General features: G+C 40.6%; 1 protein-coding gene across 1 annotated transcript in view; it reads left to right on the top strand.

Annotated features, from left to right (window-relative positions):
* LOC126982758 (dynactin subunit 1-like) overlaps positions 1 to 2,509 on the top strand; it is a 36,530-nt gene extending 34,021 nt beyond the window's left edge. Inside the window, exon 5 of the mRNA XM_050835089.1 lies at positions 2,401 to 2,509. Coding sequence (XP_050691046.1) covers positions 2,401 to 2,494 — 94 coding nt within the window. The 3' untranslated portion in view covers positions 2,495 to 2,509. The remainder of the gene's footprint in view (positions 1 to 2,400) is intronic.
* The last annotated feature ends 13,588 nt before the right edge of the window (positions 2,510 to 16,097 follow it).

Raw genomic sequence — 16,097 nt, 5'->3', positions numbered from 1 at the left:
ACATTTATACATGCGCGACGGTCAGCCGTAAGGCAACTACTGTAGATCTCTTGATGATGGGGTGCTGGCAGGGCAGTATTGCCAACTGCAAAATTTACAACTATTTGGTCAAAATATCAGTCATGTGATAGGTGAAGCTATGCAAAAATGTCACTATATTGGACAACAATATCCACCAGCTGCTTGTCCGTAGATTTTCCGCACTGGGTTGACATGATTTTCCACCAAATTCAGTGGAGAACCCACTCAATTGGCAATCCTGTGTTGTGAGAAATATTGTTGGAACACTCTCATACGTGGGAGATTTGAGTGCGGTTGGAGCTCGCAGCGAGCGTTTAGCACCACCAGCAAATACGCCTAACACTCACTGCGAGCGTTTAGCCATGTAAGGGTTAAATATTCAAGCATTCTATATGACTCGGCTTCTATATCAGAGAGTGTTGTCCAATCAAGCAAACAATTTGTGAATGTTGCTGATGCAAGTTTTCAAATAACTTAGTTTGGTTTATCTCTTAGATGGGATTTTTAAATGTGGTGGCCAAAGGGTGGTTAAGTTCAGGGTTACAGAACTGAATATTGTCAGTTGCTCTCTCTCTCTCTCTCTCTCTCTCTCTCTCTCTCTCTCTCTCTCTCTCTCTCTCTCTCTCTCTCTCTCTCTCTCTCTCTCTCTCTCTCTCTCTCTCTCTCTCTCTCTCTCTCTCTCTCTCTCTCCCCCCCCCTAACAATTTTCTTTGATTGGGTGGGCAGTGACTGCTTTTGCTCCGAACCGCTCAGCTTCACCTCAGGGTGAGCGGAACCCTACTCAAGGCCCCTGCCTGGTCTGGACTATAGGGTCTCTGTGGTCTGACTGAAAATCTATGTAAATTTCTCTCTCTCTCTCTCTCTCTCTCTCTCTCTCTCTCTCTCTCTCTCTCTCTCTCTCTCTCTCTCTCTCTCTCTCTCTCTCTCTACCATTCTTTGCATAATCCTATTCCTTTCCTTCCTCTACCAATCATCAACCCAATTGTCTTTTTTTTTTTTTTTTTTTTTTTTTTTTTTTTATGCATCCACGCAGTTTCTTTACATGTAATTTTTGTTTTTCTATTGACTTTATGTTTCTTAGTTATATGTAAAATAATGCAATTAATACATTAAGATTCTTCCTGAAAAATTATGATTTAGTAGATAACAATAGGGTAGACATTTTTTTTCTACTCTCCAGTGAATTTGGATGTATTCATAAGTGACAAAATGTTTTATACTTGGCAACACAAGACTTTTATATAATGCAACACAATGACTTGTGGTTTGCTTCATGAGCTCAGTTGTCACGTGCATTTGATACATGTAGCTGTTATAAGCTTCTATCTGTGTGAGTTTTAGGGCCGCTTTCACAGTCGTTTTGTTTGTTTTGATCGTTACCAATGATGCCGATCGACGCTATAGTTTTCCATGTGAAACTGGCCTATGGGGTAGTGGCGGCTGCAGAGGAAGCGAGAGGTGTCGAGAGTGTGTGGTAAGGTGTGGGGCTAGGCTAACCCCGCAGCCGCCACTACCCCATCAGCCAATTTTAAGTGGAAATTCTATAGCGACGATCGCCGCCTTTAGTAACGATCAAAACAAACAAAACAACTGTGAAAGCAGCCCCTAGTGTCAAACTTTTGGGGAACAAATGAAACTACCAAAATTGTGATGCCATCTGAACTAAGAGGTTAATATCTCACCCGATGCTCTCCTAACCCAGCCAGCTCATTGGTAGTTAAGTTTGGTCAGATATTTCTTTCACGACCCATGAATTGTCTTTTTCTTGTTTTTGCAAGTGATTAGGCAGATAGGCAGACAGAGATATACAGGAGACTTATGATATTGTGTCAGGATGCTATCTTGTGTAAACAGCCATCAAGCCATTTCCTGCAGGGTATGATATCCTCCCTGACCTCCAACATCACTCTGTCCTGTCATGGCAAGTGTTCTTTATTCATAGGGAAACAAATAAAGCTCAAAGTTGCATACATATATTGTCCAGTTTCATACATGGGATGCTGTAATTTGGGCCAGTTAAAAGAAACTTTAGTGCAAATGGTATATTTATTATATTATGCCTCTTCATAGTTGATCTGCCACCCCATACAAAAAATAGTTTTCACTTCCTTACTCCTATTTTCCTAATAATGATTAAAAGAAACTGTTGTTTAGTGCAAATGGCATATTTATTATATTATGCCTCTTCATAGTTGATCTGCCACCCCATACAAAAAATAATTCTCATTGCCCTACTCCTATTTTTCCTAATAATGATTACCAGAGCAAGTACCTAGATAAATTTTTGTTCCATTCCCTCCAACAGAAACCATCCCTGTACTGAGCTTGAAATCCCCTCTCTCTAATTCTCCCTCCCCATTTCTCTATGCTGCATGACAGCTCCCATCGGCTGGAGAGAAGACCCTCCAGGTTTGGGGGTCAATCCAGGTATCTTCCTTTATATTTTAACATTTTGTTTTCAGACCCAATTTAATAGTCAGTCATGAGTCCCTTTCATAATCCCCTTCTTTCCACTAAAGATTGTAAACTTTGGCTACCCTTGCATCAGATTAAATAATGATGTGATAATCATTATATATCATCAGTGATGCATTGTTAATTGGCAATTAAAAGGCATCATTGACATTTTACATCAGAATATGATGTGCATAGCTCTGGTTACTCAGTAAAGTTGGTTGTACCTCAGGTGTGATGAACTCAGGTCCACAAGTTTTTTAGTCTGTGTGTTAAATTTTTCAAGGATGTTAGCTTGTCAATATTAATTTTATCATCAGGAGAAGCAGTAACCAGGCTAGCTTTATTCAAGTACATGTACAGTAACTGCACATAGCTGAACCTCAGTTATATGCAGTGTTGGCACAAGAGCCACAAAATGGTTAATAATGTGAATTAATTTATCGTGACATATCCACATGGCTATGATTGAGTATGATAGCCACGTTGTTATACTGAAACTGCTTTGTCCAGACTTCAGAACTGTGGAGCACCATGACCTTAAATCTTCTTCAGGTCCTTTTACAAGGGTCTTGGTTCTTTATTTAGAATCACATTACTTGATGAATCAAGATGTCAGTTTTGACTTGAGATGTATTATGAAACTTTGAATAACTCAATTTCAGAACCATGGATAAGGACTTGTGCACCATGACCTTAAGTCTTATTCAGGTCCTTATTACAAGGGTCTTGGCTTTTAATTCAGAATCACATTGCTTGATGAATCAAGATGTCAGTTTTGATGATATGTATTATGAAACTTTGAATAATCAATTTCATGATAAGTTGGGTACACTATGTATTTGGTGGAGATATGTCTGAAAAGTTTTATTTGCTAAATTACATGAATAGGGAATAATGTACATCTGTCCCCCCTTATTCACAAGGGTTAAAAACATGAACCTCTGTGAATAGGGTATTTGTGCGAATGTTTGGCTCGCTCCCCCAAAAAAGCCACTAGAACCCCCCCAAAAAAATACTGGGAGCAATTTTACAACAAACGTACTGAACAAAGCATTTCCATTACCTGAGATTAGGATAAAATATCATAGTAAAATTATTCACTAGCTGTATGTGCTGTAAACAGCACTGTAATTCACGTGTAACTTCTTGCAAATACTTAAGTCATTGAAATCTCACTTAACTGTTAGGTCCTCACCACGGTCTCCACCATTTATTTTTTTCAGATTCAGGTGCTTCAGCATATCATATCCTGCAAAATATTTACTAAAGAATGCTTCTCTCTATAACAATCAAGTGATAAAAGTATGAAATGGTATAAACACTGGATAATAACAGCAGGCAGCTGTTCAGTTGATAAACATAAACAAACTGGCCTGAGTGGCCCTGTTGACAGTAGGGCTACCAGTAATGGTAATGGTATTAACAGCACTGGCTATATGACATTGTAACAGTACCAGACTGCTCAGGATCAAGAATACTGCATATTTCACTGGCAATACCCATTTGTACCGATATTAATCAGCCTGGTACCATTATCATGCTTTATAGCCTGTACTGTTAATACTAGTATTGGTACCAGTACCTGCCCAGCCCAACAACTGACAAGGCCGGTTTGTTTATGTTTACAGTTTGTGCAGATGATTCTTGCGCCAGAGTCTGCACATCGAGATTTGCCGTGCAACTTCATATTTGCCTCCCATACAATCATCAAATTGCAAGAGGCATTAATCGTGTGTTCAGCAGTGACGTACATCTTTTTTTCCACTCACTGGTGTTAGGGAAGGAGGGTCTCCCTCTCTCCCGTGAAGGTTGACAGTTTGTATGGCCTTGAACAATTTAGCCTGAAATTTCACCTACATCCTTGTGTTTCTGCCTATTTTTGCTGGATTACATAATGGATGGAAAACATACAGGAGGCAAAACAATGCCAGGAATCTCTGATCTTTACGTTTTTTTTTTTTTTTTTTTATTTACAACAAAGACGGCTCAAGGGCAACAAAAAGAGTGTAGAAAAAAAAACGCTACTCACCGCTACCACAACAGACAAAGGTAAAGAGAGGTCAATTTCGGGTGGAGAGGTGTCTTGATATACTCTTCTTGAAAGAGGTCAAGTCATAGGCAGGAGGAAATGCAGTCGAAGGAAGGCTGTTCCAGAGTTTACCAGTGTAAGGCCGCGGCCACACAGGGAGCGAGAAAGTGAACGAGAGCGAGAGCGTGAAACTTTAATACATTATAAGAAATGGAGGTGGCTACACTGGCAGCGAGCAGGTAATGGGGAGAAAGCGAGCTGGTAGGCGAGAAAGCGAGAAGAGTTGACGATTAACTTTTATCGCGCGAGATCACTCAGTCAAAAGGAGTGACATCACACACATGCTTCTATATTATTTGCTGTAACTCACCTCATACACAAGATAGGGCATTTTAGTTAACACCATTAAATGCAGCAGTGATTACAGAACTCGAATATGTTTGTAAAAACTCAATAAAACAAAAACTAAATAAATAGTGATGAGTTGAAGTTAAATAATCACTCTAATGTTTATAACACATTTTGCATATAACTACCATTTGCAGCGCCTATGAAATGAGTACTAAAATAAACAATTCCATCTTATAGAGAAAAGCCTCCTGAACACGTTGGTGTAGACAGATTTTTCTTAAAACGCCAAATAAGTGAAGCATGGAACTGTATAAAAAACATTTCACCTCATCCCTCGTGTGCGCCGACGGGAGCTGGGGTGAGGGATGATGTGTGCACTATTGCTAGGCTATTATAGTGTTGCCAGGGTAGTATGTACTGCTCCTTCAGGCCGGGAAAATGCTCCGATTCTCTCACATGTTTGTCAATTCTTGAGTAGCTTTTTAACCCTTTCATTGCTAAGCGCTTGCAACAAGACGATCTCCCCCAGGCACGCTCGGGCAGCCCAGTGGGGTGAGGCTGTGTCTCGAAAACTATTCATCGCAGCTACAAACAAAAACACCATTGGAAAGAAGAGACAAAGATCTATAAGATTCGGTTATATAAGCCTCTCCTGTGTACGTACAGGCACTTTCTGGGGATGTTTTTTGCTGTGAGTGCGACTGGCGCTCGCAGCGAGCTTTTAGCACCACCAGCAAGTGATGGTACTCGCTCTTTTGACCTCTGTATCTCAAAAACTATTCGTAACAGCTAAAAAAGAAACACCATTGGAAAGAGGAGGCCAAGATCTATAAGATTCGGTTATGTAAACCTCTCCTGCGAATGTGTAGGCCCGTTCAGGGGGTGTTGCCTGTGAAGACGTACATTTATACGTGCACGATGGTCAGCCGTAAGGCAACTACTGAGTAGATCTCTTGAATCTTGATGGAGTGCTTGCAGGGCAGTATTGCCAACTGAAAAATATACAAATACAGGTAACTCTCGATTTACGCGAGTATTGCGTCCTTGAAGAGGTCGCGTAAATCAAAAACAATGTAAATCAAACAAGAGGTAGGTTTCTGTCGAAAAATAAATACCGTATTTTGCGGTGTATAACGCACACCCCAAACTTTAAGACAACAATTTTGAAAAAAAAAAAGTTCTTAAAATGCTCAGAAATATGTACGGGTTAAAGAACATTGACAATGTACAGTTTCCCGAAATTCATATATTTTTGTGTAATCTTTACTGCTTGAATTGACAAGTGTCCTTGAGTAAAGCAATGAAAATGGCGGCCGGGCTGATGTTGTGAGAAATACATCCCCGTAAGCATACTGATGATGCACAGCTTCTGATATCATAATGCATATTATTCTCACCATCACTCGTAGGTTATGACAGACAACTAGGCAAGACACAATTCACACGGTTCTGGTGACACGCGGCATGCAGCTGTTTGTTGTGTGGGTGTGGTTGTGTGGTTTGTAAACAATGTAAATGGCGGCCGGGCGTGAAATAACTCCTCGTACAAGACTCATGATGTACAGTTTCTGATATATTTACCCCATTATTCTCACTATTATTAATGATTAATAATGAACACATGGATATTTTTTTCCAAAATGATTCTTTTATGTACCTTGTACTGCTCCTTAGTCATACAATCCTAAGCCAGCTGTGACATCAAGATCAAGATCATACAAATGGCGCCCGACGGGAAAACGGTATAACAGCAGGGCATGGGCGATCCTTCACCGATTTAATTTTTGTATAGTAGTTATTTGATCACCCTGCATTCTATGGTAACATATTATAAGACAGCTATGGACTATGAAGGATCATTAACAATAATAAAGGTAAGTTTGCAGTTGTTATTGGATAAGACGAAACACAGACCCTTAAAACACTCCAAAGAAGAAAAAAATCATTAAAAATTTGTACATTCGGCATATAACGCGCAGGGCTAAACTTTCAGGCATTTTTTATGTGAAAAAGGTGCGCGCTATACATTCAGTGGAGAGAGAGAGAGAGAGAGAGAGAGAGAGAGAGAGAGAGAGAGAGAGAGAGAATATCCATATCACCGAGATATCCACTCAGGCACTCAGTCTCAGCCTTACTCGTCTGAGAAAGAAATGAGGGACAGCATGAGCGCCTGGCTAGTATTGGTACCGGTACCGAGCAGTCTGGTACTGGTACCGTACCGTATAGCTGGTACCGTTAGTACCGGTACTGGTACCATTACCTGCCCACCCCTATCGTTGAGTAGCGTGGCAGCGTGGGTACTGTATTGTTGTTCAAGTGGCGCGCAGGAAGAACTGAGCTCAGCTGTGTGGCCGCGGCACCGTGTGAGTCCAGTTGCGTGAGACATATGGTGGCCACTCCATAAAATATCGTGTAGAAGTGGAAAAAACATTTAAATCAAACATTTATTTGGATTTTGGACCCCGCGTTATTTAAAAAACGCGTAAAACTAACTCGTGTAAATCGAGAGTTACCTGTATTTGGTCAAAATATCAGTCATGTGATCGGTGAAGCTATGCAAAAATGCCACTATATTGGTCAACAACATCCACCAGTTACTCGTCCAAAGATTTCCCGCGCTAGGTTGATGTCAAATTCCACCAAATTTAGTGGAAAACCCACTGAATTAGCAAAGCTGTGGGGTGAGGAATAGTGTTGGAACACTCTCATATGTGGGAAATTTGAGTACGACTGGAGCTCACTGCGAGTGTTTAGCAACGAAAGGGTTACACCCTATGTATTATCTGCAAGTTGTCAGGTTTTTTCTGTTACATCAGTTGCTGACTTGACGCTCTTCTTCGTTTATCATCTAAAATATGCATAGGCCCTACAGCTTTGGTATTAACCCCTCAGCGACACAAAAGTTTTTATTGTTTGATCTCCCATGATGCAAAAGTCATCGAAAAATACAATTCAAAACTGGGAAAAAGTCATAAAAGATGTTCTATAGAAAATGTTCTGGCTGTGTTGCTATAAAATCCATTTCTTTCTAGGTTGTCACATTTGGCTGGAATTCCATGATTCCCGAAAAATTCCAATTTTTTTACTGATGTGACGTACAGAAAAAAATATTGAAGAAAAGTTGCTCATTTTATCACAATGGAGTCTGAAAAATATAGTTTATAGTCTTTGACCTTGAAATTTACTGCCTACAGAGAGCCAAAGTTGTGAAACTCAATAAATAATTTTGGTGAATTTTTGTAGTATTTTTCATTCTGGAATGAATCTTATTGAATAAAAATTGTAGAAAATAATTTGTATAACTCAACTGTGAAATCAGATTATGATTTGGACTGACTGTTTGGCTAAAATTCTATGATTCCCGAAATATTCCAAGTTTTTACTGGTGCAACGTACAGGAAAATTTATTGAAGAAACGTTGCTTATTTTATCACGATGGAGTCTGAAAAATATAGTTTATAATCTTTGACCTTGAAATTTGCTGCCTACAGAGAGCCAAAGTTGCAGTGAAACTCAAAAAAAAATTTTTTTTTAGTTTTTCATTCTGGAATTAATCTTGTTGAATAAAAGTTGTAGAAAATCATCCGTATAACTCAACTGTGAAATCAGATTATGATTTGGTCTGCCCGTTTGGCTGGTTCCATAATTCCAAAAAAGTCCAAGTTTTTACTGGTGCGACATACAGGAAAATTTACGGAAGAAAAGTTGCTCATTTTATCGTGATGAAGTCTGAAAAATATAGTTTATGATCTTTGACCGGGAACATTACTGCCTACAGAGAGCCAAAGTTGCAGTGAAACTCGAAAAAATAATTTTTGTAGTTTTTTATTCTGGAATGAATCTCATTAAATAAAGTAGAAAATCATCCGTATAATTCAACTGTGAAATCAGATTATGGTTTGGGCTGACCGTTTAGCTGGAATTCCATGATTCCCTCAAAAATCCAACTTTCGCTTCCCACTCCTCTGAACATTCCTGTGAACAAGATATTGGTTCATCAAGAACATCAGGTAAACCAGTGGAGGTGTCAAGACTACGCTCAGCACGCACACAACGAGCAGAAACTAAAGGTATACCGCCCAAACAGATCGGCTGAGGGAATATAATCGCTCTGTAGATGCCATGATGCGTAGGCAGGAACTGTAGACTATTTTTAGCATGGAGTCGTCTAAGGGGCAAAAGAAGCGCCAAATATTCACTTAGGATCGGCACATACATTGTTACGCGCGCCGTTCAATTTCCGGAGAGCTTCTCGTTTTCCGGCGCTGGCGTCATGCTCATCGCCCATGTCAGAAAAAAATTATATGACGCCTGCCTCATAGTCGTCGCTAAGGGGTTAAGCACGTCCAGAATATCATCTGATGGTCTGTCTGTAGAGTGCGGGTCGCGTTGTCATGGCAACCCTCGCCTCACTTTTCATGTGGCCACAGAAACTCACCTTGCCACTCTCGCTCTTGCTCTCGCTTGCTTTCTCGCTCCCTGTGTGGCCGCGGCCTAAAGGATGAAAGAGTGAAGATGCTGGTTAACTCTTGCATAAGGGGTTTGGACAGAATAGGAATAAGCTAGAGTAGAAAGTCGAGTGGAGTCAGGCCATGGGAGGGGAGGAGGCATGCAGTTAGCAAGTTCAGAAGAGCAGTCAGCAGCATGAAAATATCGATAGAAGATAGAAAGAGAAGCAACATGGTGGTGGAATTTAAGAGGTAGAAGACTGTCAGTAAGAGAAGGGGAGTTGATTAGATGAAGAGCCTTTGACTCTATTCTGTCCAAGAGAGCTGTGTGAATGGAGCCCCCCACGCATGTGATGCATACTCCATACAAGGGCAGACAAGGCCCCTGTATATGGACAGCATCTGTGCAGGGGAGAAGAACTGGCAGAGACGACACAGAACGCCCAACCTCAAAGAAGCTGATTTAGTGAGAGAGGAGATGTGAAGTTTCCAGTTGAGATTTTGAGTTAAGGATTGACCGAGGATGTTTAGTGTAGGAGAAGGTGATAGCTGAGTGTTGTCAATGAATAGGGGATAGGTGTCTGGTCTGATTTCACAGTTGAGTTATAAGGATGCTTTCCTACAACTTTTGTTCATCCAAAATGGAAAAAAATACAAAAAATTACATTTTATTTATTTATCGATTGATTTTATTTATTTTTTATTTTTTTATTTCACTGTAACTTTGGCTCTCTGTAGGCAGTAAATTTCAAGGTCAAAGATTATAAACTATATTTTACTGACTCCATTGTGATAAAATGAGCAATTTTTCTGCAATAAATTTTCTGGTACGTTGCACCAGTAAAAAGTTGTAATTTGGGGGAATCATGGAATTCCAGCCAAATGTGACAACCTTGAAAGAAACGGATTTCACAGCAGGGTGCACCAGAAAAAATTTTCCTGTGTTGGCCAGAACGCCAAAAAACACCGATTTTCATGTGCGTATTTCAAAATAATTCATTTAACAAAAGTTTTAAGAGTTTTTCAAGTGCTTTCTGATGGTATAATTGGAATTTCTATTATTTCCATACTTTGTCCAGAAATCCACGAAAACGGTCAAGGACACTGAGAAAGCGAGTGAAATTTAAAGAAAATGGGCCGTCCTCAGACGGGATGAGCGTCCTGCAATGGTAAACCACCGTTTGGCCGCAGGCGGGACAGGTGTCCCTAAGGGGTAAATGCCTCTTGCGTTTTAATGATGGTATGGGAGGCAAATATGAAGTTGTGCTGCAAATCTCGATGCACGGACTCTGGCATAAGAATCATCCGCACAAACTGTATTAGCTGAACAGCTGCCTGCAGTTATGACCCAGTATTTATACCCGTTTCATATTTCCATTACCTGATTTTCAAAGAGAGAAGCATTTATTAGTAAATAATTTGCATGACATGATATGCTTAAGCACTTGAAGTTGAAAAAGAAAATGGCAGAGACTTCATGGTGAGGACCCAACAGTTGAGTGAAATTTCAATGAATACTTTAAAAAAAAAATTACAGCAAGGGAGAGAGCTCCAGGGTGATCAACAAAAGAAACAAAGAAAAAAATCATGCTTGGCAATGCTTGCTAAGAAAAAAAAAAAAAGTCATTGAAATTTTAATTATATAATTTCTTTGTCCTCCCCATGAAGTCTCTGCCAAGTTTATGAAAATTACAATACTGATTAAACCAAACCTATCCCTCATATAATGTGCCTAATAGAGCCCATGAGCCTGCTGTGATATAGAAAATCTGATAGCCCAAGAATAGAATTACAGGAGGTCCTCGACTTGCGACGTAGTTCCATTTCTAACGACGTGTTGTAACCCAATTTCCTATGTAAGTCAGAACACACCTAAATGAGCACCTGTGTCACCCACCATTTTTTTTTTTTTTTTTTTTTTTTTTTTTTTTTTTACGTCGCGGCCTAATCTGACGCAAGGCTTTTCCCTGGTTCTCTCCTCCCCCACTTCCTTTCTTTCTTCTCCCTCTCCATCCCCGTATTTTTCTTCTTCCTTCTTCCTCTCCATCCCCGTATTTTTCTTCTTCCTTCTTCCTCTCCATCCCCGTATTTTTCTTCTTCCTTCTCATTTCTTTCATCTTTCCCCTCCCAGTTTTTTTCATAATCTCTTTCCCTCCCACTCACACCTTTTCTCTCTCCCTCTTCCCTCACCTTTACCTGGCCCTCCCTCCCTCTCTCTCTTGTTTTCCCGTCCCATTTCCTCCACTCATATCCCTTGTTTCCTCCTTTCTCACACCCTCTTATCCATTGCCCTAACTTTCACTCTATCACTCTTCCTCTCTTTCTCCTTTCCCATTAGATTATATGAACACACACACACACACACACGCATGAAAAGTGCCCTTAGAATGGAAGAGAGCGAACATTGTACCAATTTATAAAAGTGGAGATAAACTGAACCACTAAACTATAGACCAGTTTCTTTGACAAGTTTAATGTGCAAGATTTGTGAAGGTATAATAAAAAAACAATGGGTCGAACATTTAGAAAAGGAAAATATGATAAATGAAGGACAGTTTGGAATAGAAAAGGGAAATCGTGTGTCACTAACTTACTATGTTTCTACTCAAGAGCAATAGACGTGGTGCAAGAGAGAGAAGGATGGGCTGATTGTGTATATCTCGATTTGATAAAAGCTTTTGACAAAGTTCCGCACAGAAGGTTAATCTGGAAACTACAGCAGTGGGGAGGAATGGGCGGAAAGGTTATCGAGTGGATGAAGGATTACTTAACGGGAAGAGAAATGAGAACAGTGATTAGAGAGAAGAAATCAAATTGGAGGAGAGTAGAGAGTGGAGTCCCCCAAGGCTCAGTTCTGGCACCAATAATGTTCATAATACAGTGGTACCTCGTGATTCGAACTTAATTGGTTCATTTGGGCTGTTCGAATTGAGAATGTTCGAATTAGGAAGCAATTTATCCCATTGAAATTAATGTAGAAAAAAATAATCCATTCCAAGCCCCAGAATTCTCATATTTTTTTAACATTTTTACGGGTTTATGTTGTGCCCTGTGGCCAGATCACTCAAATATTGTCAACCAGATATATATTGTCAACTAAATATTGCCAACACATGTAACAAACGCGTGAAGCAGGTTCAGTACCACGTACGAACATGTGAAGCAGGTTCGAGTGCAGGTTACTTGTGCTCAAAAATTTTCCATTCGAGTTCAGGTTATTGGTTATTCTGTAATGTTTGTTAGTTAGTTTGTTATTCTCAGGTAGCCAATAATTTTTTTTTCCTGAGGACACGTCTAAGTTGTATTCAACCAATAGCGATGCTCTGTGTAGGTACGTTGGCTACATACGTGGAGTGTTATAGTGTTTGGTGGTTTGTGGGTCAGTATCAGCATGGATTCTTTATGTTCAGCTTGTTCCCTCACTGAGCATGCCTTGATTAAGAAAGCGTACAGACACGTGCTCAACTCTCATGTTTTTGTATTATTTCCTTCTTCATTTCCATTCCATTACGCTTAAGCTTCCCACCACCACTTGCACTGTCACTTTTCGCTTTCTTGGGAGCCATAATGAGGGTTAATTCAAGAAAATATGCAAAAAATATCAAGAACAACAAAGCGTGGCTTTGAATAGCAGGGGAGCACAAGCGTGACCGACAAGAATGGCTTCCAGCGTTGCCAAGTCCACGTTTTTCCCATGCAATTGGGCTATTTTACAAGGGAGTGTGCGGGAAGAATTGGCAGTCGCGGGTTGGCATTTTTTGAGGCTGGAGTCCGCGGTATCACATTCAGCGACTTGGCTAGACTGGTAGCGTCGTCTGCAGCCGTTTGCTTGTGTTCGAATTGTGACGCACATTGGAATCTTAAAATTTGTTTGATAAATGCGTTCGAATTGGGAATTGTTCAAATTGCAAGTCGTTCGAATCACGAGGTAACACTGTATATATAAACGATATGCCAAAGGGTATAAAAAATTATATGAGCCTTTTTGCAGATGATGCAAAGTTAACAAGAAAAGTGAGAACGGAGGAAGATTGTGAGGAGCTGCAAAAAGACCTGGATAGAGTGTATAGATGGAGCCAGTTGTGGGAGATGGAATTTAATGCAAACAATGCCATGTTATGGAAATGGGAAAAAGTAAAAACAGACCAAGGAAAACATACAGGACGGGAGAAGAAAATTTAACCCAGTAGCTGCGGGGATCATGTTTCTTAAAGGCCCCTCTAAGCGAGAAAAATGAGAAAAAATAATCACTTACAAACCATTTCATAATACAGTAGAGCCCCATTTAGTGCGAGAATTAGGTGGATGAACGCGGTCGCGCTAACTGAATTCGCGCTAATTGAATAAAGTAACCGATATGAAAAAAATTATTTGGTGCACACGTGGGTCTGACTTTTGGGTTTGATAATTACTCAAAATAATCACTCGCACTAAAAAAAAAAAAAAACTACGATTGGCTGAGCTCTGAAAACACGCTTGTGATTCGCTGGGAGTCCGATGACGTCATCGCCGGCGCTCACCCGGTCAGCGGCCTCGCTGTCTTAAGGCAGTGTCACACTGACCGTTTTCTTCTAACCGTTGTGGCTACTGGCAACGCTCGTACGCCCATCCAGGAGCAAGTTGTCGGTTCACTGTAACCTGGTGTCACACTGAGCCCTTTTCTTCCCACCGCGTTGGCGGCAGCTTGGACAACCGGCAAATCCAAATTTTCCGGGTGTGCGTCACACACGGCCAAGGTCAGTTGCCCATATCCACATCCACAACGTAAACAAAGCACTTGCCCTGTATCAACATGGCATTGTCTGCTAAAGTAAGGGCTCTCGCGGCTTGTGCCACGCATCATGGCGGCTTGGCGCAATTTTAAAAATTCAGTCGTGGTGGCTGCTCGCGCTAACTGAGGCTTTCACGCTAATTATTTTTTTTCTTGGTAGATGATGGCTCGTGCTAATTGCAGTTCGCGCTAATTGATCTTGCGCTAAGTGGGGCTCTACTGTATATATCAACGCATTTGTGATCAGTTTATGCATCATCTATTTTAGGGGGTTTATTCATGGCAAAAATTTGGCCCGTCACTGGTACACGGTAAAGCCACAAAGTTGGCCCATCGCTGCTACCAGGTTAAAGGTGGTTCATGAAGAAAAAGATTTGGGAGTAACGATGCAAGACACACTATCCCCAGAAAAGCACATAAACTGTTTGGAGGAACCTACAGGATGATGCAAAATATAAGGGTATCATTCTATTTTATGGACAAAGAAATGATGAAGAAAATAATAACAACAATGATAAGACCAAAGCTTGAATATGCTGCAGTTGTGTGGTCGCCTCACAACAAGAAGGATATCAAAAAGCTGGAAAAGATACAGAGAATTACAACTAAAATGGTCCCAGAACTCTCAAATATGACGTATGAAGACAGATTGAAGGAGATGGACTTGACGACACTGGAACAAAGAAGGGAGAGAGGAGATCTGATTACACTGTATAAGTTGATTAGTAAGTTTAATGAGGTGGATAGAGATGATCTCTTCTTAACTGCTTGAACACTGGGGCTAAGAGGACATTGGAAGAAACTTAATAAAGGAACCTGTTTGAGTGACTTAAAAAAGTGTAGTTTTCCACATAGAAGTGTTGACACATGGAACAGCTTGCGGGAAGAGGTGGTGGAGGCGAACAGTGTCCAACAAATGAAAGAAAGGCTGGATAAATGTAGATATGGAGACGGGACTATTAGAGCTTAACTCGGGCCTGGTAGACTACAAATATGTGAATACAAATAGGTAAATAGGTACACACACACACACACACACACACACACACACACACACACACACAGAAGGGGAAATGAGAAGGGTGTGGGGAGGGAGGGGCAGAAGGGAGAGTCAGATCATGTCCTGACGGAAGCCCTGACCTGACTCTCCCTTCTGCCCCTCCGTCCCCACACCCTTCTTTCTCCTTGTTTTCATCCTCTCTATCTCGCCCTTTTTCTTCCACTCCTTTTCCTTGTTCTCCCTTTTCACATCCTCTATCTGTATTTTCTTTATCACTCTGTCCCTCTCCTCCTCCCTTTCCCCTTCCCTGTATTTACCTAGTTGTGATATAAAGGAAGTGAGCTATTATGTGGTCCTGTCTCTGAGTATTCTTCCGCCGCACTCAACAAAATAGTTCCTGCACAAAGTTCATATTTACGAAGCAAATGTCGGAAGTCGAAACAAGAATCATTTAATCATTTATGGGGACTGCGTCGTAACCACGAAATGTCGTAGGTCGAGACCGTCGTAACCTGAGGACCCTGTAATGGGATTTATTCTAATTTGGTCCTGCACTGAGCTCTACCTGCCATCTGGTGGCCCTGCTGGAACTACCAAAATAAATATGCATGCGGCGTATGCCCAAATAATTTTTCTTACTAGTTTTTTGCTATTGTTTAGAAATCACATATTTTTCTCATAGCTCCAATATAAAGACACTTGACTTACTAGTAGTAGTATTTAAGAAATGGAGAAATGCAAGAAATAGGAAATTTAAATATATTTTTTCCCACATAAACAATCGTCACATGCTCTTATGTTGTTCCATTAAAGTTCCATTTAGTGAATGTAATATTATAAGATGCTAAAGATGTATGTATTATGATTTAAATTAGAAATATGAAATAAGTACAATACTTGCTGCAGGCAGCGTACGATATGTTTAGCAGCAGTGTAAAGAACCTCCCGCGCTCTGATTGGAAGGACAGAGGAATGCATCGTGTTGAGGCAGCGGCGTGCCAGCCGGAGGAATGTTGAGTG

The sequence above is a fragment of the Eriocheir sinensis genome, chromosome 51 (assembly GCF_024679095.1).
Source record: "Eriocheir sinensis breed Jianghai 21 chromosome 51, ASM2467909v1, whole genome shotgun sequence".
NCBI lineage: Eukaryota > Metazoa > Arthropoda > Malacostraca > Decapoda > Varunidae > Eriocheir > Eriocheir sinensis.
The sequence above is the reverse complement of the archived record's forward strand: the minus strand, read 5'-3'. Positions and strand labels throughout refer to the sequence as shown.